This window comes from Uloborus diversus, chromosome 2 (assembly GCF_026930045.1).
Source record: "Uloborus diversus isolate 005 chromosome 2, Udiv.v.3.1, whole genome shotgun sequence".
Lineage (NCBI taxonomy): Eukaryota > Metazoa > Arthropoda > Arachnida > Araneae > Uloboridae > Uloborus > Uloborus diversus.
In genome coordinates, this window is record NC_072732.1 from 97,819,448 (window position 1) to 97,846,113 (window position 26,666).

At 31.8% G+C, this 26,666-nt stretch overlaps 1 protein-coding gene across 1 annotated transcript; it reads left to right on the forward strand.

The window, feature by feature from the left end:
• Window positions 1-26,666, forward strand: LOC129235294 (uncharacterized). Its single transcript, XM_054869022.1, has 7 exons — window positions 1-321; window positions 5,229-5,380; window positions 10,954-11,092; window positions 15,987-16,223; window positions 18,211-18,384; window positions 22,129-22,176; window positions 26,203-26,666. Exons 1-7 carry the CDS (start codon window positions 294-296, stop codon window positions 26,394-26,396), a joined length of 972 nt encoding a protein of 323 aa, XP_054724997.1. The 5' UTR covers window positions 1-293; the 3' UTR covers window positions 26,397-26,666.

A 26,666-nucleotide genomic window follows, 5' to 3' on the forward strand; every position in this document is an offset into this window, starting at 1 on the left:
ACTTAATCGTGACTGTAGCGGTAAAAAATTGTCAATCTGCAATGTTGATCAATGTTGACATAACAACTATTTACCATACTACAGTTTCTTCATAAACTTTCATGATTATATGTCTATATTTTTAAAATGAACATCAAATTGGTTTTTAAAATTTTTTTGGTTGCAAAGGTTTTCTAATTTTTAGGAAATAAATGTGATGTGTGCAATCATACGCATAATTCAAACGTAATATTCCTGCATTTAAGCAGTGTTTATGCCTATTTGAAGCTGCGGGATATTTTAATATTTTCAACATGCTGCTTGGCATTTATATTATTTTAGGTACGCTTTTATAAGTTTTTTTTTTAAATTTCTGTTAAGTTTTGAGCAGAAAGCTCTAACTTTTAGATATTATCGTATCGAATAAGATACAGTAGGCGCCGCTTAATGTGATCACTTTGGGACAAATACAATTTGATAACAATAACCGACTGATAACAATAACCGAAAAAAATCCAGGAGATACAAAATAATAATTTTTTTCCAATTAAGTTGCATTTATTTTGGCCTCAAATTAAAATCGCAATGACTCAACTGACCGCAGTTTTAAATTATAAATTATTAAATTAATAGAATGGAAATATCTGAATTATAAAAAGTTTTAGCTGAATTATGCAATTTTTAATCACATAGTAATAGGTGAAGTAAAATATGACCGTTTACCCTGACATTTGTAAACCAGTTTCAAAGCGCATTCAGCTTTTCTAGTTTTTCCAGCATGGTTTTGCTTGTTGTTTAAATTTTAATTTAACTTCGCTTTGTTTTCAATCTCGACGCAATTCTTTAACAGTTTACAAAGTAACAATAGAGGTCCTACATCAATGCCTGCTACATGTCCAGCGACTGAATATTTTTAGGTGCAAAAGAAAGTTTTCTTAGGATGGAGTCTGGTCACTGGGGGCGAACTTTCTGTAGCTTCATTTCTAGAAAAATTTTGAACTGCTATTGAAAACCACAAACTGCTACACAGAAAGTTAGTCTCACAAGGGTTTGCATATGTATTTTTGTTAATTGAGGAACAAAAATGGGGAAAAAATTGAAAGTTTATGAAAAAGTGATAACAATAAATAAAGACGCTGATTACAATATCCGACTTTTTTAACATGTGTTAACATACAAGTGTCCGGGACTTCATGATTCTGATAACATTAACCGTGATCACATTAAGCGGCACCTACTGTACATCAAATCTAATGATTTGATATTTTAAATATAGTTGTAGTTGCAATCCTTTTATTTTGTTGGTATATTAAATTTTAAAAACGAAATTAAAAAAGTCTCGTTTTCAAGTATGAATTCTTGTAAACATTTTTGGCAGAAACATTCAAATTTAAAAAATAAACTATTTTCAAAAGTTTTCAAATAAGAAACTTTAAGTTTAAAATGTGTACTGTTATGCTATGTATAAATAAAAGTAATCTACAATTATTTCTGCTTACACTTAAAGACACACTGAATTTGATAAGAATAACCGATTAATAACAATAAACAAATAACGAAATTTTGTAAATTTACCAATCTAAACCATGTGCGATGTGTCGTGTTTCAAAACAAAATGAAAAACGAAAAGAACCTCATTTTTGTACTGTAACTTTTATGTACTTTATCAGTGGATACCCTAGTTTTTGCTTGTCCCTGTACAATTTATTTTTGCATGGCCTCTTTCTATAAAAGAAAAATGGCAGTGAAATTATTATTGAATGTATTGATAGATAAAATGCATGTTCTATGATTAATACAGGTCATGACGCAGACTGCGCCATTGAAATTTTTTGGCAGGGTGGTGTTTTAAGGGGTATTTTTCTCATTAGGGGGGGGGGCTCTTTGCAATATTGAGAGGGTGTGCCCTTGCCCTTGGGGGGGGGCACCCCTGATTAATGCATATTAAAATAGTTTAATTATTCTTGTTATTCAACAAAAGTTAATAAAACCATTTTTTCTACCTATAAATCATAAATATACATTATTATATACAAGGACAAATCTAGAGGAGGGCCATGGCCCCTCCCAAAACCTTATGAGTGTAGGAATTTTTTTAAGAAGGAAAAAAAAAGAAAAATATGAGAAAATTACAAAATTTAACACATGAGGGTCATTCTCCAGAAAATGTAACTTTTGAATGCATATATTTTTCAATTTTGAAACCTTTTGTTTTCTTTTTTTTTCTCTTCTTACATGAAAGTGTTACCTACTAGAAACAACCATAAACAATGGCCCAGCTTAGTTCCAATTAGTTTACTCATAAATAAAAATAATAAAAAAATGCTTTTTCATGGAGATGAAAAAAAAGAAAAGAAAAATGCTTTTAATGTTTAAAAATCGAGGCCAATTTAATAACAAAGTAGTAATTTGGTTAATTGTGCAAACAATGAGCTATTTTAATGATTAGTGGGAATCTAATATTAAGCTCTCTTAGTTAAAGTATGGCTTAAATAGTAGTTATCTTTTTAGTTCAAATGTGTGTTAAAAATAGTATTTAGTAAAATTGAGTATATACTGGCAATTTATAATATTGGTAGAATGCCTGAGAATGATGTATTTCTTTTCCATCACTTATTTTCACCTCAGAAATAATGACATTGATATGGGGTCTGTCACAGAGGTAAGATTCACGGAGGTGAGGAATTTTCCATCAATATAGGCGTAATGGTTACATCTTTCAGGGAAATATTTTTTTTCTTTGTTACTACAATCGACATGTGTTAAGCATATGAAAACATGTTCACTTTTTTTTTATATTAATTTACATCCGTGAAATTTAAGTTCATGGAGGTGAGAGTTCACAATAACCACACTTGGTTTTCCAAACAAAATCTATCTTCTTGTTTTTCGACAAAAATCTCACAACTTCTTTATGGCTAAAAATAAACAAGAGGACTCCTTTGTATCGTGGAAAGTAAAATTTTATGTCATTACTGCCACGTGTTGATGAGGAATGGCATTTTGTGTATAGGTAACGAAAGTGATAATTTATTGTGTGACATGATTCCTTATCCTACTAAAATGAAATAAAACGCAATATTAAATAAATTAATATGCTTAAACAATCAGTATTTGAGACACTTGTGAAAGAAATAATAAATAAATAAATATATACTTTTAATTAAACAAGTTATTTCGCAACATAAACAGTCACACACAGTGATGTTCCAATAATTTTTTTAAGGGTATACTACCAGCAATGAGTTATGCACAATATGTGTATGCGATACTATAAAATTTATTATTAAAAAATTATTGCCAGGTTTAAACAGATATATTTTTGATGAAATTAAAAAGCATTGTTACATGAATTGTTCCTTAATTTTTTACTGCAAAAGGCATGTGACAAAAAATAACACTTTTTAAAAAATAACTCATGATTTTTACTTTAAAAGAAGTTTAGACATATAGCCGATCTATAAATGCTGCTGTCCTCTGAATATACCTATTGCTCATGAGACCAAAGAGAAACTAAATCTGCTTTCTATCAACACCACACTAGACACATGTCTCTAGACCAGCCGTAGGCAACCAATATATTGCACGATCGACCATTTGATCTCGAGCCGTTTTCAGCCGATCCTTAAAACATTCTGAAACATTTTTTTTTCAGAGTACCATTAAAACACATTATTTTCTGCAAAAGAATTTGACTGAACTTCTGAAAAAAAAGTTATTCAAAACATTTCCAAAAAGTTTTATTATCGCTGTAAGCTGGAAGTGCCCTAACTTCTAATATTCAAGAGAAGTATTTACTTCTTACTTTTGCTATTGAAAAATGTCAACAGGAGGAAAATTCCTAGATCAAACTTGTTTCTAATGTTGTAAAAATTTTTAAAGTAAAAAGACACTGTTTCCAACAACATTTTACCAATGCCACAAAAGGGGGAATCCCCCCCCCCCAAGTCGATCGTGGCCCTCGCCAAACTTGAAAAGTAGAGTGGCACAGATTTTAGGTTGCCGACCGCTGCTCTAGACTGTTGTGTGGTTTTATGGCTTTAATTTCAAAAAGTTTTGGGGGGGAAAGCCCACTTATAAGCTAGTAAGTATGACATTTTATCTAGTAACTCGTTTTTTTCTTTCATGCATCGTGACATCATTGTTAACTTCCAGCAAGTATAATTTTTTATTTTTTTCACCCGTTAATTTCCCCCCCCCCCATGTATTTCCTAAGCTCAATGTATGTGGGACATTATCAAAGTAAATTATGCAAAACTGGTAAGATTTTCTTAACAAATTTCAGAACTATTTTATCAAATCATGAAATTTTTTGTGTCCAGATTAATTTGGCAAACCATTGTTACATTTAACTTTTGTCTCATGGCCTACTTGGCTCCATCGAATGAGAACCTAGGAATCGGGCAACAGGCTTTTTCAGGAGGAGAAATATAGAACATGTCTTGAATCCTCCTATGCCGTGAAATTCTGACACCTAACTGAAGCTACTTAAAAAACAAGTAGGCTCAAAATTGGTTCTCAATAAATATACCTGCTCTGCCGGAAAAAAATTAGACCCCATGTTTATAAGAGATCGCTCAAGGTCTGTTGAATTAGATCAAACTTGCTCTCTTGAGAAGAACACATGGGGAAAGCTTTTTTTTTTTTTTTCTTTTCTTTTTTTTTTCTTTTACAGGAACTATAGTTCTATAAAAAAAAGTACCATTAGATTCCTTAGAAAATGCTGAATTTTTATACCCGAGTTGACCTCAAATCCCATCCACTCTTGGATAGCGTGCAAACATTTGCTTATTATTTGAAAAACAGCTCTTTTGAAACAAAGAGACCGTGAACAGTCCATGATTGCTCAAATAAAAGCAGGTGTTGCAGAAAAACAATTGAAAAAAAGACGAGAAAAAAACTGAATTTTATATAGATCATTTTGAAAGCAAAGAAAGAATGAAATAAAAACTATCTGGGGAAGAATATAATAAGAGAATATTTAATCACATGCTGTTACAGTACACTTAACAAAGCAGATTTCTGACTTTGTAAAAGTACAGGGAGTGATAAAACATTATGCGTTTTCTTATCAGTTGATGAAATGGAATACCATGTGTAAATTTTTGATCTTTTTTGTTTTGCAAATGGCATATGCATGCAGTTTGCCCAGGTGGTGAATAGTTTTATTCGGGTCTGATAAATTTACTTTTGTTGTTATTAAGTTTTCCTTACATATTCTATTTTATTCATGACTTATTTTTATACAGCTTTTTACATCTCCAGTTCTGCTTGCCATGATAAAAACACATCTTGTATTACTTGGGACGAAATAGAAACCAATATGAAACTGCATGATGACCATGTCCTATGTGTTAAAGAAGAGGAATGTTCTGGAATGAACTGTTCAGGATCTGCCTATGTAAGACTTTTTATAAAAATTGACTTTTCTTTTTTCATGGCCATACATTATGTTTCTCATAGTCATATGATGTCTAAAAGTTTGTCATGCTAAGTTATTGTTCCTTATTGTTTCCAATTCTTCTCAATCTGTCTCCAGCTAGATCAACTCCATGAGTCTGTGTAGTCTGGCAAAGTCAAGCACCAAAAGGGAATGCAAATGCAAATCATCCAACTTGAAATCCAAGCAATCCTGCTCAGAAGAAGCCACTTTATTATTACACTTAACACTGGTCGGAAATGCTTTTGTGCCAAACTCATAAGTCATGCAATTTAAATGGTCCCTGTTGAGTTGCGAGACAACTGTTGAATCACATCTGTCTCCCTCAAACTCCAGGGCACGTCCATAGGCAGATTTATGTTGGTGCCAGAAAGTGTGCTGCATCCCTAACATTCTTTGGCGGATTTTCAAAAATAAATAAATAAATAAATAAAATATATTTTATCAGGAAAAAATATATAGCTTTTATCAGGAAGTTTGTAAAACAACTTATATTTTTCTACAGCTACAATGCAAGTAAATTTACTTGAAAGCACACCCAAAAATACAATAATATGCAGCTTATTATGTCATCCGGTCACCGCGCATTGCCAGTGTGAGAGAAATTAAATTTTTCCTAAACAATCCTTGGAAAAGAAAACTTTATAAAACATTTTCCAAACTTTAGCCCAACTCTTTTAAATGTACACTAGAGAAACAAATACTGACACATCCTGGTATAATTTCTCACTGTCTGACTGTTAATTTAATACAACTGTAAAAGACTGACTGTATAAAATGAGCTAGAAGCACCGCATTCGTGATATTTCCGATCGAGAGAAAATTAGATTTTGTTTTCAAAAAATGAAAGTATAATACAGATACAATAAATTAAAAACCAAACAAGAGTCAGAAAAGATGTACCGTATTTTCATTTATAAGCGCCGCACCCTTTATAAGTGAGCACCTAACATTAAACAACTCAACTGGATTAAATGTAAATAAAAAATATTTTTTTATTTCTCGTTAGTATTTTCAATTAACAATAATGAAATATTTTTGAAAATTCCGATTTTGCTCTTATTGCCTTCGGCATCTCTCGATTGGCCATCACTTTCGATGGTAAATTTATCCGATTTCCAACGGCAAATGCATCTCTCATCAATGTCAAACTCTCTAGCAGCAAGACAATTTCCAATTGCTTCTGCCTTTGTTACCTCAAACCTTTAAGTTTGAGCCAACAAAGTAATATAACAAAGGCAGTATAACTTTTCAATCACTCAGGAGCCCTTTCAAAAGCAACTCTGAAAGCATTCCATAAAAAAAGATAAGCCAAGGATTCACGAACGACAGCAAAAGATGCAACGCAAAGATGTGAGTGAATAGTGAAATTAGAGCTAGGAGAGAAGTTTCCATTAGGTTGCTTGGTTGCTACCCCGATCAACCCACTTTTGTGAGGGGGCTGGTAATTTCCCTTTAGAAAACTGGACATCCATCTCCCTCCCTTACTACCTAGTACTTTTGCTTACAATGCTTTTCTCCCTGACCCCTTCGATCCGATGCGATAAGGCTTACTTGCCCACATGTATCAGCATTTCTCTCCTCAGTGAAACATGTGTAATCGCTGACTCACCTTCCCTCCCTCTTTGCTTTACTTGTTCCCCAAGGTCGAAGGATTTCCTGACCCCATCGCTCTGATGCGATAAGGATTGCTCGCCCACGTGGATCAGCGTTTCTCTCCTTAGTGAAACATGTGACTGAGAGGACACCTGACTCTACACTGAGGGGTCTGTGGGCACGCAGATCCGGGCCTAATCTACCCATTAAAAATCTGTTGAATGCTGAGATTTTTGCCAAATATAGTCATTATTGACATTTTTTATAAACACAAGATTTTCTCATATTGAAAAATATTTATGTATAATTTACACATTATACCAATTGAGTTAATCAAAAGTGTGATTAATAAGTTTAATTGAAATAAATTTATAAATTTTCCTTTAAATTAATTGGTTATGCTGTAGTTATGAATATCAAAACTGTTAAATCCTGTTTTCAAAGTAGTTCTGTTTAAATTTCAAATGAATGAATTATAAGTAATTTTGTCAGTCTAAAAACCCTTCTATGTCAAGATTTATGCAGTGCCTCTTCCTTTTGAGTAAAAGTAAAAAACTAAGTTGTTCAGCATTCAGTGATTTTTTTTAAAAATTATCTTAATATTTTTGACAATATTTTTTATTTTCTGTTGTAATAAACATCTTCCGTTTAGTAATATAAATATTATCTGTTCATAAACAGAGCTAATATTTGCTTGAAATACAATCAAATTCATTTAAGTTTCTAATAGCTTTTGTAGCTGAATCTGCACCATGTCCTGGAAGTTATACCTTAGTTCAGAGGCAAGTGCATGGTGGAAAGGGTCTAGAAAAATCAATAAAGCCTGTGCAGTTCAGCATAAAGAGGATCTTCTCTAGTTTTGGATTGATCCATTTCAAACTTAGAAATGAACTTGGTATACAAAAGGCTTAAAAACTGATATTTTTTTACCACATGCTTCGAAAGTAAGAAAATTAGAATGGGACTAAATTTATCAAGTGAATGTTAGTTAACTATAATTCTCAATTTTATTTAAAAGTGTAAGGTGGCAAATTAATCCAAGCAAAAGTATACCCTGTAGTTTCAGCTGAAAAAAATAAAGGAATTAGCAGTCACTATTATTTTTTTTTCAATACACTGCTATTTTATACTTTTTATTACATAGTTATAGTACTTTATATATCTCTTATATATTATCTCTTTTATTCTACAGACTTGTGAATAAAAATTATGTTTCCAATTTTTTATTGCACATCATTTTGAAAATGTCTAACAGTCAAAAAGTTTCCTTTAATGCATGGAATCAAAATTTATAAAACTAAGAATAACTTGTTTAGGTAATTTTGTTGTCAATATTAATATTAAACAAATGGACAGAAATTTCAGTTTTTAAAAAAATTGTGACATAAACCATGTCAAAAAGGGGTTTTCGACATGACTGTAAAAAAAGGATAAAACCTCTAACTGTCAAAATCTTGCTAATCCTGATTAAAAGCTTTTATCACAGTAAACGGTTGACTGTTCAAAAAGTGTCAAAAAAGCTGATATTCCCATTTGTGAAATATATTGAAAAGGGTTCAAAGAGGCTAGTAAGGGGACTTTTAGATATAAAATATGATACCAGGCTTAACAGGCTTAAAATGTATGGCCTGGAGCAAAGGAGAGTCGGAGTGGACATCATTCAATTGTTTAAATTTATCAAAATTGAAGATGTTAATGAGTTAAATTTTTGCATGAAAGCAGGACAAGGTATCGTTGTTTTAAGCAATTCAGATCTCGGGTTAACCTTCAAATTGTAGAAAAATATTACTTTAGTAGGGTTGTGGGCTCATGGAACCCACCGAAGAGACTGTAATGGTCAAAGGAGTAGATAGCTTTAAGAGTGCCAGTGATCTTCATTGGGGACTACCGCCTAATTGAACCCAGAACCTGCTGCACATTTATATTTTCGTAAAATATCGTACATATGCAAAAAAAAAAAAAAACCTTACAAGCATATGCTAAATAGTAACCTTCCATTATCTTTGAAAAGATAAAGAAATTATTTGCAGTGGTTTAGTACAAAAATAGGTTTTTAGATTTCCTAAAAATGTTTTTATAAAGACAATTTTTGAGAAATTTCTGGGCCAAGGCCCCCAGACCCCTCTTCTTGTTGAAAGGTGATCCATACCACCCAAATAACCCAGTCTTGTTCGCGCCCCTCCAATAATTTTGATAAGTCAGTGCCCTTGAAGTACCATCATCATCATTCATTGCACGACAACCCTAGGTGAGCCATCTGAACTAGCCATTTCCAGCCCCCTCTATTTGCAGCTAAGATTTTCCAGTTCTTTGACTTAAGGATGATATAATCTTCTTCCATATATCATCCACTCAGCGCAACTTTGGCCTTTCACATCTTTTAGTAAAATATGGTTTGGCCATGAAAACTCTTTTCAGAATGCTATTATTGTCAGGGCAGATAATGTGGCTGAACCAATTTAGATGGCTAATCTTATAAATGTGGACTGCATCTGGGTGTTTAACTACATTGTACATTTCAAAATTGCATCTTCTATGCCATACTCCATTTTCCCGAATTTCTCCAAAGATGCATCTTAGGATTCTGCTTCTTAAAGGCACCCAACAGTCTTTCTTCCCTTATAGTCAGGGTCCAAGTCTCTGAGGCGTAAATTAAAACGAATATGAGAGTCTTGTAGAGCGAGAACTTTATTTTCCTGGTTAAAAAAAAAAGAAAAAAAAATTAATAAATGCTTCAAACCAAAAAGGCTTTATTAGCTGCAGTAATCAGTCTCTTAATTTCAAGAAGAACATTGCTCTTCTCAGTGAACAATGATTCTAGGTACATGAAATCTGTAACCATTACAAACTTACATTTATGTAAAATGTCACACTGGTACACACACAAAAAAAAGAAAAAAGCATATACTAAATAATGACTTTCCATTACATTATAAACAATAAAAGAATAATTTATTTGCACTAGTTTAGTACAAAAATTGGTTTTCAGATTGCCTAAAAGTTATTTTTATAAAGACAATTTTTGAGAAGCTTCTGGGCAAGGACCTCCAGACTCCTCTTCTTATTGGGAGGTAACCCATGCCTCCCAAAAAACCCAATTTTGTTTGAGCCCCACCAATAATTTTGAAAAGTCAGTACTCCTGATGTATAGCATTTAATAACTGTTTGAAATCATCATAAAAATTTAAAGAAGAAATATTATTTAGAATTTGAGGTATTGAGAAATAAATATAGTGTGACTAAGATGATTTTGATTTAAAATGCAAATGTTGCTGCTTGCTTATCACAAGTTATTTAAGAATGGAAAATCAGTCAGGAGGAGAAACATTCGAAATTGGAACAGGAATTAAAAATTTACGCAATAAATCGGTGTGCTCATTGAAGAAAAATAATGTTCCAAAAGAGGAAGAAACTAAGATGCATAAACTGTTTTGAATGAAGATGTTCCATTGAATGTTGAAGTTGTGTAAGACAATTTTTAAAGATCTAAATTGCTCGCTAAATTCTTATTAGATGTGTGAATAAAACATTTTGAATGTGGTTCAATTGCATAAAAAAATTTAGGTACCTAGTTATCGTTATTGATTCTGGTACTAAAATGAAAGTGCCAAAGAGTGAAAAGTATTTTGCAAAGGTGCTTGCTCAGAAAGATCTCAGAATCTTCAAAATAATTGGTAAAATTTTATTTTAATGTACATTTGTATCACATTTGCATTAGTACCCATACTTAGTTTTTTTTTGTTTTAGTGCATTTAAAGTAAAGAATATTATATTTTAATTTTATTTGCTAATCTTTTAGTGATAAGGAATAACGTGTTTACAGTTATAATGTAGAGTTGAAAAATAAAGTTTACATTAAAATTCACTCCAAGTTGGAAATTTTTTTTTATGTCTGTGCTATTTGCAATGTTAAATATTACTGTTTTTATTATTAACAGGGGTACAATATTAGTGCTGGTATCAAGCTAAACTCCTGTGATGAATCTCCGAATTTAAGCTTTAGTATTGACATTCCTAAACTAGGTGTCAAAGCTGTGAAGAAAACTGTTCATAATGGTGACTACATATTATTAAAAGGTAAAGAACAATTGCTAAATAATGGAAGCACATATGATAACTCAATTAATTTACAAAATTTTGATCAGAAAATACATTCAAGAGCTTTATCTCAATTTTCTATGTTGCAGTATAGGAATTGGAATACAGTAGAAGACCATTATAACACACACTTTAGGACCTAAGCTTTTGCGTTATGCAGGTTTTCGCGTCATATAGGTCATTTCACAAATTTGGTTACTAATATTCAGAACATATCTATATATTAGCACTTCAGAATGTGTTTTATCTGCAATAAGTATTAAAGCACTAATTATACAATAAATCATTTACAAATAAAAATGTTTCACAATCAAAAGAAAGTGAATTATCCTGCACTTCTGTTAACTTCATGTTTTGCATAACAGCTGTATTTTCAAGAGCCATCTAGTATTTTCTTTTTATTGTGAATACTAATTTTGATTCAAAAGCTTTGAATTAAGATGGAAAGATGAAAAACTTTAAAAAATTAATTTGCTTAACAGTTTTATGTTTGCAAGATCAAACAGAGATTTTTTTAAAGTTCAAAACGTATTGTTTACCTTTGAAAAGTTGTGCGGTTTATAGAGAATTGCATTATATAGGTTGGGGTTATAAAGGTTATGTATTTCAATTCAGCCATTTGTTCTTGCTAGCTTTCTTCTCCACTTTGGTTGAAAGTAATTTGGCAACAAATGAAACTTATAAGCTCAATCAAGCTGCAAAATATTCTTAATGACTGCTGGAAGGGAATTTTATTGCCAATAAGGCATGTTCCAAGTTATGATAATTTCCCAAAAGTTGGATTTAGATGTAAAAAATCTTTCAAAGAGCAAGTGAGGGCATCAAAAAAATCCATTTTATTTAACTTATATTGAGATTTTTTTTATCAATCATTTTACATGTGTTGATTGTTCTTAGAATATATTGAACTAATAAATTTTAATAACAAACCACTATAAACACAAACCAAGGATTTCTACTAAAGAAGTTACAGCTGAATCAAAAACCTAAATTAATTTTAAACAATCATTGCTGGAGACGATTAATATTAGTTGGTTCCTACAAAGCCTTTAGAATATAACATAATGTTTATTATGCTACAGTGAAACCTCTCTGAAGGGCTGCTCCTTTGTTCCATAATATTTCAGCCGTTCAGAGGGTGTGGCACTTGAAAGGTTTTTCGTTAAACTTGTGATGTAATTTCCATAATACATAATATATAAGCAAGTATAAACGCATTACATGAAGCTTGAATCTTTTCTAAAAAGGAAATAGTATTTCATTTAATTAATAGCTGCGTTGCCTGACTTTGCGCGGTCTACCTCGAAAATAAAAGATTTCTCAAGTGGCGCATGTTCAACAATCAGGCTTTAATTAGAGAAAAAAAATCCTACAAAATTTCCCGTCAAAATAATCATTCTCAAAGAAAGAAAACGGCATTTTAAAAGTTCCCGAAAAAATTAAAAGCAACCCTCCTTAAATTCAACTAAAATCCTAAAAAAAGGAGATAAATCGCCAAATAGTAATCAAAAGGGGAAATTTTAACCTCAAACCATCCAAACAAAAATCTATTTAGTCACCAATTTGGTAATTATATTAGTTACAAAAACAAAATTTTATTTAGTCACAACAGAGAAAAAAAAATGGCAACCTTCTGAACGCTAATTTAAAATGAGATTGCACAAACGATAATTTTCCGATTTAAAATTTCTGTTCCATTAGGCTTAGCAGTACTTTTTAATTTTTTCCCAGTTTACAGCCTTTTTTTTTAATTCGAAGAAAATGAATGAACAGTGTGGGTGTTTTTCACGAACTTTCAAATGGGACCTGAATCAAAGAAATCGGATAATTTTTTCGGGTAGAAAGAGCCACTTAATGCCGTTTTTGGGTCCTAAAATATAAATTCAAACAGTTTGGTACTTTTTTGGCGTTTGAAAATCCCCCCATGTTCCTTCTCGGGTGCCCAAGTACCTTCCTGCCAAATTTGGTCGAAATCTGACGTAAACTGTGGATTTGTATAGGGAACATATAAACACATATATACACACATATTCTTTGTTTTATTTATATAGATTGTTTAAATTTTTTGAAGAAAGGATACAATTTGTGACTTAAGTTTTTACTCTTTTCCAGTAATTGTTTCCAAATTCCCTTTTCAGTTCAAAATATATATCTTGAACCATTATATTGCATCCGAATTTCCAATGACTTTCTCTATTATCCACAAAATCACTGCAGCTGAAAATTTAGCTTGCTCCCAATTACAAAACACTTTAGTAAATTAATCGTCAATGGTGGAACTAAGTGCCTGAAAGTGCCCTGTTCTAAAACCTTTAATAATGTTGATAAATAACTGAAATTAATATTAGAATTGATTGAAAAATGCTTTTTTTCACAAGCTCATAACAGAAAGTGAATTTTCTTAAAAAATGGGATGGATGCTCTCACTCCACAGCTGTTCAGAAGGGTTGAGTGGCCGTTACTAGGGGTGTTTTTTACATTACGTTTATGAGCGAAAAAATATGCACCCCAAAAAGTTGGCTGTGAAGAGGATGGTTGCTTAAGACAAGTGGCTGCTTGAAGAGGTTTTACAGTATTTAAAACAAATAAAAAAACATGAAAAGGCAAATGAAAATTTGTAATATTAATCTTTTTTAAAAACATAGAGTAAACACCTGGCTGTAATTCTTGATTGTGAAAACTTTTTTTTTGTAAAAAACAAATTAAAGTTTTATTAATATAACTAGTGGTACCGGCACGGCGTTGCCCGTAATAGAAAAATTAAAAGGTCTTTTGGTTCGCCTGTATATTTACAAATAATGTATGGTGAATTTTCTCGCCAATTGGCCCATGTTACGGTTCCACGTTATGATAATTTCGTATCTCGCCAATTGGCTTGTGCCCATGTTATGGTTCCACGTTATGATAATTTCGTAATCTACTAGTCCATCTTATGATATTTTTGTTCTTAAAATTGGAATAAAAAAAGAACCACATTGAATTTTCGAAAAATCGCTTCGAGGTGCACACCCCCATGCTACGAACTAACTTTGTGCCAAATTTCATGAAAATCGGCCGAACGGTCTAGATGCTATGCGCGTCTCAAAGATTCAGACATCCAGACAGAGATACTTTCAGCTTTATTATTAGTAAAGATAATAAATTTTAGTTGAATGTGCGGAGGAATTAGCAGATGTAATCGTGAATATTTTCAATGCTTCTTATAACTCGGGGACTGTGCCAGAGGACTGGAAGCTGGCTAGCATTACACCGCTCTTCAAGAAAAGGTCTAAAGGGAGTGCAGGAAATTATAGACCTGTAAGTCTAACTTCGGTCGTTTGCAAAATTTTTGAAACATTGATAAAAATTAAGATAGTAAATTTTCTAGAGACTAATAATCTATTGACTAGTTTTCAGTATGGTTTTAGGAAAGGTAAATCTTGTGCAACTAATTTATTACATTTCTATGACAAAGTTACTGTGGCTTTGGACAATAAGATGTCTGTAGATGTTGTTTACATTGATTTTCAAAAAGCTTTTGATAAGGTACCGCATGTTGCTCTACTTAGCAAATTAGCTGATATAGGAATAGGAGGGAAAATTTTCATTTGGGTAAAAAACTGGCTGACCAGAAGGAAACAAAGGGTAGTTGTAAGGGGAAATTATTCTGATTGGAGTGAGGTTTTAAGCGGGGTTCCTCAAGGATCAGTGTTAGGGCCTGTTTTGTTCATTGTTTTTATGAACGTTATTCACAATAATATTTCTGGAAGCATGAATTGTTTTGCTGATGATGTCAAAATTATGGGGACTGTAGAAAATGAAGAACAAGCAAAACAGCTGCAAGAGGATCTAGATCATATTACAGAGTGGGCTGATAAATGGGGTATGTCTGTTAATGTTGGGAAATGCTAAGTGCTGCATTTAGGGCATGGAAATGTACAAGTTATTATTTGCAAGGCTCAGTCATTAGTCAGGCAGATAAATTTACTGATCTGGGGGTCTTAATAAGTCAGGATTTAAAGTTTAGCCAACAGTGCAGCATTGCTAGTAACAAGGCCAATAAGATGCTTGGGTTTATCAATAGATCTATTTCAAACAAATCTAAAGAAGTTCTTCTGCCCTTATATAGAAGTTTGGTAAGACCTCATTTAGACTATGCTGTTCAGTTTTGGTCTTCTTATCTTAAGAAAGACATTAACGTATTGGAAAGGGTTCAAAGGCGGGCTACAAGGCTAATAAATGGACTTTCTCATTTAGACTATGATTCCAGGCTTAGAAGGCTAAAAATGTGCAGTCTTGAGCAAAGAAGAGACCAATGGAAAATGATTCAGTTGTTTAAATTTATTAAAATGAAAGATGTTATGGGGCTGAAGTTTAGCACTGGAAACAGGACGAGGGGTCATTGTTTTAAGCTATTTAAATCTCAGGCTTACATGGATGTTAGGAAAAATTATTATTTTAGCAGGGTAGTGGAACCTTGGAACATTTTACCGGAAGAGGTGGTAATGAGCAAGGGAGTATTGTTTTAAGAGGGCCATTGATCTTCACTGGGGATTGTAAATTGACTAGGACCAGTCTAGCTGGGCCCAGTGCCTGTTGCTGGTCGTCACTTTTGTATTTGTATTTGTATAATTCTTGCTTTGCATTTTGAGACATTAAAAAAAAAAGTCCTATTTTTCAGTCAGTTAAAAATTTTGGGTTTTGTATTCCTATCAACATCTTCTTTATTTCCCTGGGATATGTTGTTATTTCCCAGTATTATGCACCATCAAATAATATCATTTCTCAGTTCTATGCAGCATTAACTTATATTTACTCACTTAATTATAATGTGAAATTTTTAATTTAAAAAATTGTTTGTTCAAATGAGACATTTTGATTTTTTTTTCTTTAGATAATCTGAGGATTGAATTTGAAATGCAAACAAACCTGGAAGAACTTACTTTTGGGATGTTTGCACATTTTGTAAATAAACATAATCATTCCGTATTAGATATAATTCCTATGAGAATTCCTATTTTTCAACACATCAGTTTTCCAGTGTTACCATGTGCATCATCTGGAAATCAGAATATTATTGCTGCCGATGAAAGTGTGCACATTTCAAAGAAGCCTATTTTACTATCAAAAAGTGAGTTCTGATAAAGATGAATAAATACCTTTGTGCTGAATAGTAAAGTAAGAAATAGCAACGTCAAAACTTTTGTCAGATGTCTTTTCATCCATACATAAACTCATTACTTTTTGCATTGAAAAAGGCGTTCCTTGAAATGCCGAAACACGTGTCTGCAGTAACCTGCAATTTGTGCATTTTGACGTTGTTATTTCTTACTTTATGAGTTCTGATTATTATATTTGAATTTTGTTATCAGTTTCATCAAAAATCATTTTGTTAAATAGCTAGTAAAATATGGGAGAAATAAAATAATGTATTGTTAAAATGTTGTTGGAAGCTATGTAAATTAACTTAAAGTTTAATTACTTTTATTCTTAAAAATATTTTTATTTACCCTCCCCCCTTTTTTGTTTATTGAGTGTGTCATCACTAATGATTTACCCCCTACCACTGATGAATAAATTATTAGTGGCCTTCTGCATAAAGCAATTACCTTATGAATGGCTTATTTGTAATGCTAAAGCACAGAAGTTTTTTTTTTTTTTTTTTTTTTTTTTTTTTTTTTTTTTTGCGAATTTGATTGAACTATTTTTTTTTTTTTAACATTTGATAAACATTCTTTTCAAGTTCGACTTTTTGCATTCTGACGTGAACAAAAGGACCAGGTATCCATAAGTGAGAAATGTTTTAAAATTGAAAACAAGTCACAAAAATTTTTAGTTGCCCCCTTCCCCCCTTTTTTTTTCTTTAATCAGAATTTTTGTCATTGAGAAAATCATAGAACCTGTCTGCATTTTCCATCCTGAGGTTGGACAGAAATTATTGCTGTGTCTAAAGTATTCTTATTAACATAAATAATATAAAAGAACTCTTCCACTGATGATATGATGGTAGCTGAAAATATGCTTTTTCATTGATTACGTAATAAAATTAGAGAGTTGATGAGATATGATGTGATGTGATGAGATGTGATGATAATTGTGAAAATATGCAATTTCATTGGTTACATTGCTATATTAGATATCCATAAAAGTTATAAATATTTCATCGTTCCCCCCCCCCCCCCTGTTATGATTTCTCATATACTTACCCTCACTGCATGTGTTTCTTTGATAGTGCTGGGATATAAATGACTTGTTTGCTGTAAGTAGGATCATTAAAAAATGCTATTACACTTTTATTTCTATCAATTTACACCAAGAGATGATACTTAGTTTTAAGAATATAATTCCCAATTATTCTGTATGGAACTGGATTAGGCAGTTTCTCATAACAAAGTTAATGACTAAAATAAACATGTAAGTTTGTATAATGTGTTCAGGTATCCGTTTTGAATAAACTTTTGAAGTCAAAGATCAACTTTTAATAAACTGTTCCATGCAATTTTATAATTTCTTCAATAAATATTGTATGAAATTAATGTGATAATTATTTTGTTTGAAATTTGTTTTTGAAATGTTCATGAGTCACACATAACCAAACATTGTAATCAATGAAATGTCACAATGAAATATTTATTAAAAACTGAAGATGTTAACGCTTTTTCTGTTATAAGTGTTGTAAAGCATTTGAGCAGTTCATTTGAGCAACATGTAATAATCTCTTCTAAAATGCATAATAAAATTAAATTTTTTTTTAATTAAAAAAGACTTTTTAAAATGTATTTTCATTATAGTTACAATTGGCTCTCTTATTTAAATCAAACGTCTTGTGCATTTTTACATCGAAAGCACAGGTGCCTCTTCCATAGAAAACTGGGAATCAAAATTCTCTGTGCCATTGGTGTCTCTGGCTTCATGGTGGCACATGAAAGACTGGATGCCATATGGGGTGTTGCACTAGGTCTACAAAGGCAATCTGCCACTTACAGGAAGGAAAAAAAACTGGTTGATAAAAAGTGAAAAAGTTTTTTTTGAACTATTAAAAAACTGTACTGAGAGCCTAGATTTTTTTTCCTCCCCAAATTATGAACATAGTTTTCATGTGTGGTATTTTTCAAAAGGTACTTCTGGCAACCAGAGTAATTGCAGCATCACAAATAGCTCTTGCAAATCTAATGAGCTTTGTCAGCAGATGAACAGAACACAACCTTTTGGAATTTGCATTTGCATATCAGATTATGAGAGGAATGAAGATGGAATTTGCATTTATCACCCTACATTAGATTCTACAACTGGTAAGTGCCTGATTTTTCTTCTTTCCCCTTTCTTCTTCTTTTTATCTTGTTCTTTTTAAACATTTTTTTCCCTGTTAAGGAAAGCCTTCAAAATGAATGAAAAACTTGCTGAAAGTTATTGAGGAATTGATACAACTATATACAGACTTTTTAGAAAAAAACCTTCCATAAACTTAACCATTTATTTGGCATATTTGATCAGAAACTAGAGGTTTTCATTGGCTCTCATGAAATATTTATAACACTAAATGGTTGTTATATATAATCATTGCTGATGATGTTTGTGACTTTGCATAACCCAAAAGGCAGGGTTTGAAAATATCATGATATTTTCAAAAATATCCGATATTTTGATATATATATATGCTATTTTCAATCATCACAAACTAAAGCTGCCAAAATAGTAAATGTATCCTCAAAAAACTTTATTTTCTTATATTATTATTATAATATGTAGACTTAAAATTAAAGTTACTTTTATTATTCATATCTAATATATATCATTTACATTTTTATCAATTTTAATGGAGTTAATTTAGCATTACCTGTTTTACTCATTTTTCTTCCGTTTGCTATTTTTACACAGTTATATGATTCAAAAATAAAAAATGTGCATTAGTCGGTGAACGGTCATTATTAGACATTTTCTTTTCTTCTGATCAACGTTTAATCAGGCACTTTTGATATGAATTAAACTTGTTACATTGCTAATAATAAAATGAATCTACATAAATGAAACAAAAATATATATGTATATATATGTGTGTATGTTCCCTATACAAATCACAGTTTACGTCGGATCTCGACCAAATTTGATAGGGAAGTATGTTCAATAACCGAACCTTTCGAATTTCAATTTTAGGACCCGAAAATGGCATTAAATGGCTCTTTCTATCCAAAATTCAATTTCTTTGATTTTGGTCTCATTCGAAAGCTCGCGAAAAACACCCATAGCGTTTCTTCATTTCCATTAAATTTAAAAAAAAAAAAAAAAAACTGTAAAATCACCGGGAAAAAAATTAAAAAGCACTGCTAAGCCTAATGGAACAGAAATTTTAAATTGAAAAATTATTGTTTGCAGGATCTTATTTTAAATTAGCATTCAGAAGGTTGCCACTTTTTTTTCCTCGGCTGTGACTAAATAAAATTTTGTTTTTGTTTTGAGGTAAAAATTTCTCCTTTTGATTATTATATGGTGATTTATCTTCTTTCTTTTTTTTTCAGGATTTTAGTTGTATTTATGGAGGGTTGCGTTTAATTTTTCCGGGAGCTTTTGATTTGACGCTTTCTTTCTTTCAGAATGATTGTTTGGACAGGAAATGTTACAGATTTTTTTCCCTAATTGAAGCCCGATTGTTGAACATGCATCACTTGACATAACTTTTATTTTCAAGATAGACCGTGCAAAGCGAGGCGATGTAGCTAGTATAAAATAAAAGAAGGAATATTACATTACTTTGCTGTATTAATGATGTTTAATACATCATAAAAATATTGTATGTAACGTTTTGGTTATTTGTAACAATAAATGAACAATATTACTGTGATTAATATAAATTTTATAATGAAAATACTGTAGTTGAAAAATGAATATTAAAAATATCAAAATATCATTATTTTCTAAATAAATATAGGATAAATATCATGATATGTATCAGGATATAGATCGACTGATATATATCGGCAAACCCTGCCAAAAGGTATGCAGATGACAGTCTTATTTATGTCAGATTGTCTCTCTATGTCAAGGGTTGAAATTACATTGTAGCCAAATTGTAAGTGAAATCTTGTAGACCAAGAATAACGCATTTTTCTAGTTCCTGGTTGTGTAATAGCATTCAAAGCTCTCTAATCCCCACATGTTCTCTACCCTCTTTTTCTTTTGCACTAAAAGTGAGGAAATTTCCCAGGGATTACTGGAATTTCTGCAAAAATTCCTTCCTTTAACCAATGTCAGATCTTCAAATTTCTTGATCAGGGAGGGACAAATCTTTAAATTGCGTCCTTACCCAACTACTTTATGACCGTCACAATTTCCGAATTATCGAAATATCTTAGCAAAAGCAAAGCAGGAAACGAAATTTTAAATTATCTTTTAAGCATTTTAGTTTTAATTTATTTGAATATATTAAAAATAAGACACTTTTCCCGATTCACATAAATTTTCTGTGTTATTGGCAAAAAAATGCCCCAAGTATAAAATGACTTGTTGAACAAGTTAAAAAACATTGTAACATTGTTAAAAAAAATTCAAACATCGCAATAATAATAATTGTAATTATTTCTTATTTTTTCAATATATTTCTATTCTTTCGATATTTTCTATTATATTTTAACTTGTCAACCAACAAACATTTTACTTGAGATGGGTGACAGGGTTCCCACAATAGGGGGAAAATATCAACCTCTTTTGAAATTAGAGTGAGATTTTTATATGTTGAGAGATTAGATTTAAAATAAAATGTATTGTTTATTTATTCCATGAAAGATTATTACGTTTCTAGACAAACTATTGCCATGACTTTTTTTACATCAGTGAAATTTGTTACAGGGTTCAATTCAAAATATGACAGAAAAACTCTTCAACATTCATTCACTTTCAATAGGTAAAGGACTTTGAGCTAGTATCAATTTTATAAACAAGGGAATACTTTTTGATGTAAATTTTATTGAAGTTAATCAGCTCCAAAATTCAGTGCTGGATCTAGGGAGAGCAGGCCCGAATCTATAAATTTTGGGCCCCCCTGCAACAAAATCTGTAGTTCCCCTCCACAGAGGCCAGCAGTGTATATTTGTAATGTTATAAGTCCTATTGCTAGTTTTTTAAATTTTTTCTTTAAAATTTCTTGGGCCGTCCCCCCACCTTGGTACTGTGGTGTCTGCCAGTTCTTCTGGGGACGGCAAATTCACCCTCTTTCTGGGGGGTTTTCCTTGAAACTCAGTGCTAAAATGTGAAGATAGATGGGTTAAAGTGGCAGTTTTGAGATTTGCTCTGGCTCCGGAAAATCGTTGATCCATCACTGTCCTAAAATAAGAGCCCACTTTTTACTTGTGCAAATATTACCTTCTTCGGAGCTTGTTAACAATCCTATAAATAGTTTTTAGTATAGTACAAAACAAATTTAATCCTCTACTATTTTGCAATTAATTCCTTTTTGATTGGCTTTTTTTATTTGAAGTTTCAAAAAGATTCGTTTGTCATATCATTTGGTTTTTTCAATTTTTTTCTTTTTTAACAGCAAAAAGTTAAAGAGCATTTTTGCATAAATGCACTCTTAATTTTTTATTAAGCCGGTATTCAAAAAAAGCTGAAATTTTCAAGATCTCAAGTTTAAAAATTTGGCATTTCTCATATTTTTTTAAATACTTAGCTTTTAGTGTACTAATTATTCGTTTTGAACGATTGTTAATAGAACCCGCAGGACATAACTGTTGATGTAGGATCAGTCAAAAGTTTGGAAGAGAATCAGTAAGTTCAAATACAGTAGAAAGGAGAGGATTCAATTTTTATAGATATTATACTGAATATAAAAGCGAAAAATAAATAAGTTATTGTAAAATTTAGAAAAATTAAATTGCTATTTTTTTTTTTTTTTTTATTTTGTTCACTAAGATTTTTAGGGGCATTGTAAACAGAGGCTTAGTTTTTGTGTTAGGAAATTAGAAATGTCATTAGAAAATGTAAATTTTGAAAATGTATGCAAAATTTTTCTTTTTTATAATTTGTGCTTATTTTCTTCATAGAACCTCCTCATTCTCATTCAGTACCTCAAATTTCCAATGATTCTAATGGTGAGTTTCATTTTCCTACTGTGCTAATTTTGCATTGCAAAAAATTGTATGCTATTTGTTTCTCTTCTCTCTCTCAGCATATCAGTTATTTCTTCGCTATTGCAGCATATTTGTTTCTTTAAATTTACTTAATTTTTGTTTTATTTACATTTATGTTCTGTAAGTTGATATTTCAAACACAGTTAAATCATCATTAATAGGCATCTCATATCAGAGAATGCCCTCTATCAACAGACAAATTTTAAATTACATGCATATGATGTTTCTGTTAATTAACAGCATCCCTCGAATTTCAGTCTATGGGTTGGTAAAATCTTGCTGTTATCTTTTTCTAGCCTTTTTTGAGGTTGAGAATAAAAATAAGAGAATTTAATTAAAAAAAAACTCTTTCCGCTATATCTTTGGCTGAGTACAACTACCAGGTAACTAAATTTTGGAGAAAATAGAGTGTTTTACTTAAATACATCGCCAGCTCAGTTATTCCATCCAAGGACTGCAGGTTCGTGCTTTTTAGCACTCATCAGCCCGGAATAGGAATTACTTGAACTGGAGGCGATCAATCATCAATCAATCTTTGAGTTAAACCACACCATTGCTTCAGTCACTCATCTGGTGTGCTAATTCTACATTAGCTACCAGTTTGTTTGGCTCTCTTGGCTCCCTTAAGAGGTTTTTTTGCCTCCAGCTCAGGTAGTTCCTATTCTGGGCTAATGAGTGCTAAAAAGCACGAAACTGCAGTCTTCGGATGGAATAACTGAGCTGGCGGTGTATTTAAGTATTTCTGGCCTTAGCCCCGGCTTAGGGCGGTAACTTACTACAAAATAGAGTGTTTCACTTTTGTTGAAAATATTTGTTTGAAAGGAGACATAAATGCCTCTGAAAATGTTTGAAATGGTAGTTTTATAACGTTTTGATCTAGTCTTCACATTCCCCAAAATCATGAAAAAACATTTATTTGTTGAATTTTCCATGAAGCAGTTTAAATATACTTGAGTATTCACTCCATGATGTATATACAAAAGCAATAACTACAATTTTGCTCTCTATGCTTTGTACTATCTGCTGTTTTGAAAACAATAAGCAATGCCCGAAACCATTTTTCGTGTTGAATTGGTCATTCCTTAATTACGTAAGGATGGTTTTGGCAATTTTCGACCCCCCCCCCCCCCATGTAAGGGTACGTAAGATTCCATTTTCATTTTTCAAAAATAATAAAAACAATGAATGTTACATCACTAGAATGGTTATTAAGTTCACTATTATTAAATTAAACCTTTTTGTGTAAAAAAATATTTACTAAAAAGTGAAGAGATAAAAAAAAAGCTCATCCTAATACGTTTTTTACCTTCCAGACGCAAATAAAATTTAATCCCTGCCTCACCACTTGACCGCACAATTTCTAATATAAAATATCGACTTGGAAAATATTATGTAAGAATGGGTTTGAGCCCCCCCCCCCCCTTCCAAAGTAAGGGGTATATAGAGATTTTTTCTAACCCCCCTCCCCCCCTCGAGACCCTTATGTAATTAATGAATGGCCCCCTACGTAACTGCAGCAGTGCCATAAAATTATTTCAGCCTTCTCTCCGAGGTGTAAGTTAAAGAACACATACGCTCTTTTCATGGTGCAATTCCTTACAAGAAATCGGGTTATTTTTATTTAAACTATTAATTGTGTTTCATTATGAAGTAAATTACTAAAATTTCTTTTCATTTAAAAAAAAAAACCTTAGTTAAAAAATGTGAACTTTGTTTAAAAATGTAGATGCTCTTTATGTATCTTAACCCTTTCGCTGTCTTCAACTGCTCACAAAAAATGCATAAATAATGCACGAGGCATGTTACAGACAAACGGAAGTTAAAAAGTGACAATCGTTTAAATAATAATTACTAACGCAAGTAAGGGTACTGGAATTAGTTCGTTCCTAACATGTAATTTGATTGTAAAATTTTGTCATTTTTTGTTCTTTTTTATTATTATTATAATTAACTGTTGCATTTTTTAAAGGTTACAAAAATGATTAAAATTGATTAAAATATTGCGAAAAATAGTAACTTAGATATTTATGTGTTTGGTAATATGTTTAACTAATTGATGGTTACTTCAGAGGTGCATGCTGACTGGCTTTTTGTTCATTAAAACAGCACTAAATGGCAGGGCAAAGTTACAGTGACAGCACTGACAACCACAAACAGTCACAAGTCACAAAGTGATAGAATTGCATAGTCTTTCAATTCTCGCTGTACTGTATCTGTGATATGTTTTCAGTGGCTTCAATCAAAAATCACTGCTACAATTAATTTGTCATCAGTCACTTTCTGAGCTTTTGAAGAAGAAACTGCAATGTCACTGATATTATAGTGATATCCTATATATTTACAAAATGGTGCTTTGGAAATCTGCCTTGGATGTCCTAGAACAGCAATTTCCAACTCATGAGCCGCAGCCTACAAGTGGGCCACAAACAGCGTGTAACTGGGCTGTAGACACTGTTCAAGAATCTAAACCGAAAAAAATCTTTGGGTCTTAATTTCCGTTTTTTTGGGAAATTCACTTGTTAGATGTAATGTCACTTAAAAGCTCTCCCTGTCTCATATAGCCAATAAGGAACTTTAAGGTTTTTGGTACTTCTTAGAAACTTTCCCTTATAATTGAAGATGAAGCCTAATGAATAGGAAACTTCGTTGAAGAAAATTGCCAAAGAAACTAGTATTAGCTTCAAGTTAAAAATGCTTCTCCTTTGTTGAACTAGCAAGACAGTTATGAGCAGATGATACTCTCTCCCCACCCCCCTACCAGAAAGTAAATTTAGGCTGTGCAAGTAATATATAGTAGTTAGTTGGCCGCAATAGTGTTTTCTACGAAAATAGTGGTCCGCACAACTAAAAAGGGTTGGGAATCACTGTCCTAGAACAATAGATATTCAAGCTACATTAATTGAACTTTCTATTGAGCTTTACATCAGGAAGGAATAACTTTCTCCAAATGAGAGAGCAAATACAATACAAATATAAATATGATGACCAGCAACCGGCTCTGGGCCTTTCTGGGCTTGTATCTTAGTCAGTTTATTAGTCCCCAATGAAGATCAATGGCACTCTTAAAGCTACAACCCCCCCCCCCCCTCATTGCAGCCTCTTCTGGTAAGCTGTTCGCTGTTCCAAGTGCCCACACACAACTATTAAAGCTATTAAAGTAATAATTTTTCCTGATTTCCAGGTTAGCCTGATATTTGAGTAGCTTTAAAAAAATGACCCCTTATCTTACTTTACGTACAAGTATTCAAACCCATTAACATCTTTTATTTTCATAAATTTAAACATCTGAATCGTGTCTCCCTCCAATTCTCCTTTGCTCCAGATTATACATATTAAGCCTTTCAAGTCTGGTATCATAATCTAAATCTTAAAGTCCCTTTACTAGCCTAGTAGACCTTCTTTGAACCCTTCCCAATTAAGAAATATCTTTCTTAAGGTAAGGGTACCAAAACTGGGTTTCAAGTTTGTTTTTTCAAAATTTAGTCCTTTTAAACTTCATTTCCCCTGTTTCCTCTGTTATTCAGTTGTATTTATTTTTCTACACAGATATGTGAATGTGTTGTTCATACCACTACCATGATAGTTTGTAAATTTTGAATCAAATAGGAGCATGGCAGCTAGAGCTCAAAACTATTGATTAGTGTAATAAATTTATTCAGATTCGTTTCTCTTTCTGGGCAAATATAATTTTAAAAAGAGTCATAAGATAAATTAGTAAATATTGGCCAATTATGAATAATCAAAACAAAGTGACCAATTATAGATTACTACTGATTAATCTGTGCAACCCTAATTTTAACCTTTAAACGTTAATATAAAGATCCCTTTTTTAACTTTTTTTTTAAAATTTAGATCCCTTTTCTCCATAGGGACCAACTAATCAGTTGGGAGCCCTGAGTTTAAAGAAGAAATTTCACTTGAACTTGCTCTGAATGGCTTCTTTTTTTGCAGTTATTGTTCTAATTTCTATAATTCTCATTTTTATAGTTACACTGTTATTGACTGCAATTCTGGTGCCGATTGCCGTTATAGTAGCGATTGTCGGCATAGTTTACGCAACCATAAAGTTTCGTGTGTGTCAGCATCTGAGACGCAGACTGAGGGTTCAAGTCTATGAACATGTGCTGTTGGGTCAGGATGAAGAAGATACTGAAAGTGAATCACCCAATCCAGTAGTGTGATGTGTAGTTTCGTGATCTGAGAAACATTGTGATATTGAACTTTTTAGCTTTTATTTCGAAAGTAACACTAAAAAAAATGTTGATATTTTATGCTTCAGATATACTCAAGATAGGTTGGATTTTTGATTTTATGTTCTTGTATTTTATGGAGAAAATTAAATATACTATTATTGTTTACCCTGATTCATATTGGAGTTTTATTTTATGGTTAGTGTAATATATATTCAAGTTTTGATATTCTTTTCATATTCATGAGGATGTAACTTTTAA

Bases quoted from the DNA above. Each gene is read 5' to 3' on its own strand.
- LOC129235294 (XM_054869022.1), top strand. From the start codon at position 294: ATGCTGCTTGGCATTTATATTATTTTAG. The intron at 11,093-15,986 runs GTAAAGAACAAT...TTTTTTCTTTAG, and splicing joins TGACTACATATTATTAAAAG to ATAATCTGAGGATTGAATTT. The intron at 16,224-18,210 runs GTGAGTTCTGAT...ATTTTTCAAAAG, and splicing joins GCCTATTTTACTATCAAAAA to GTACTTCTGGCAACCAGAGT.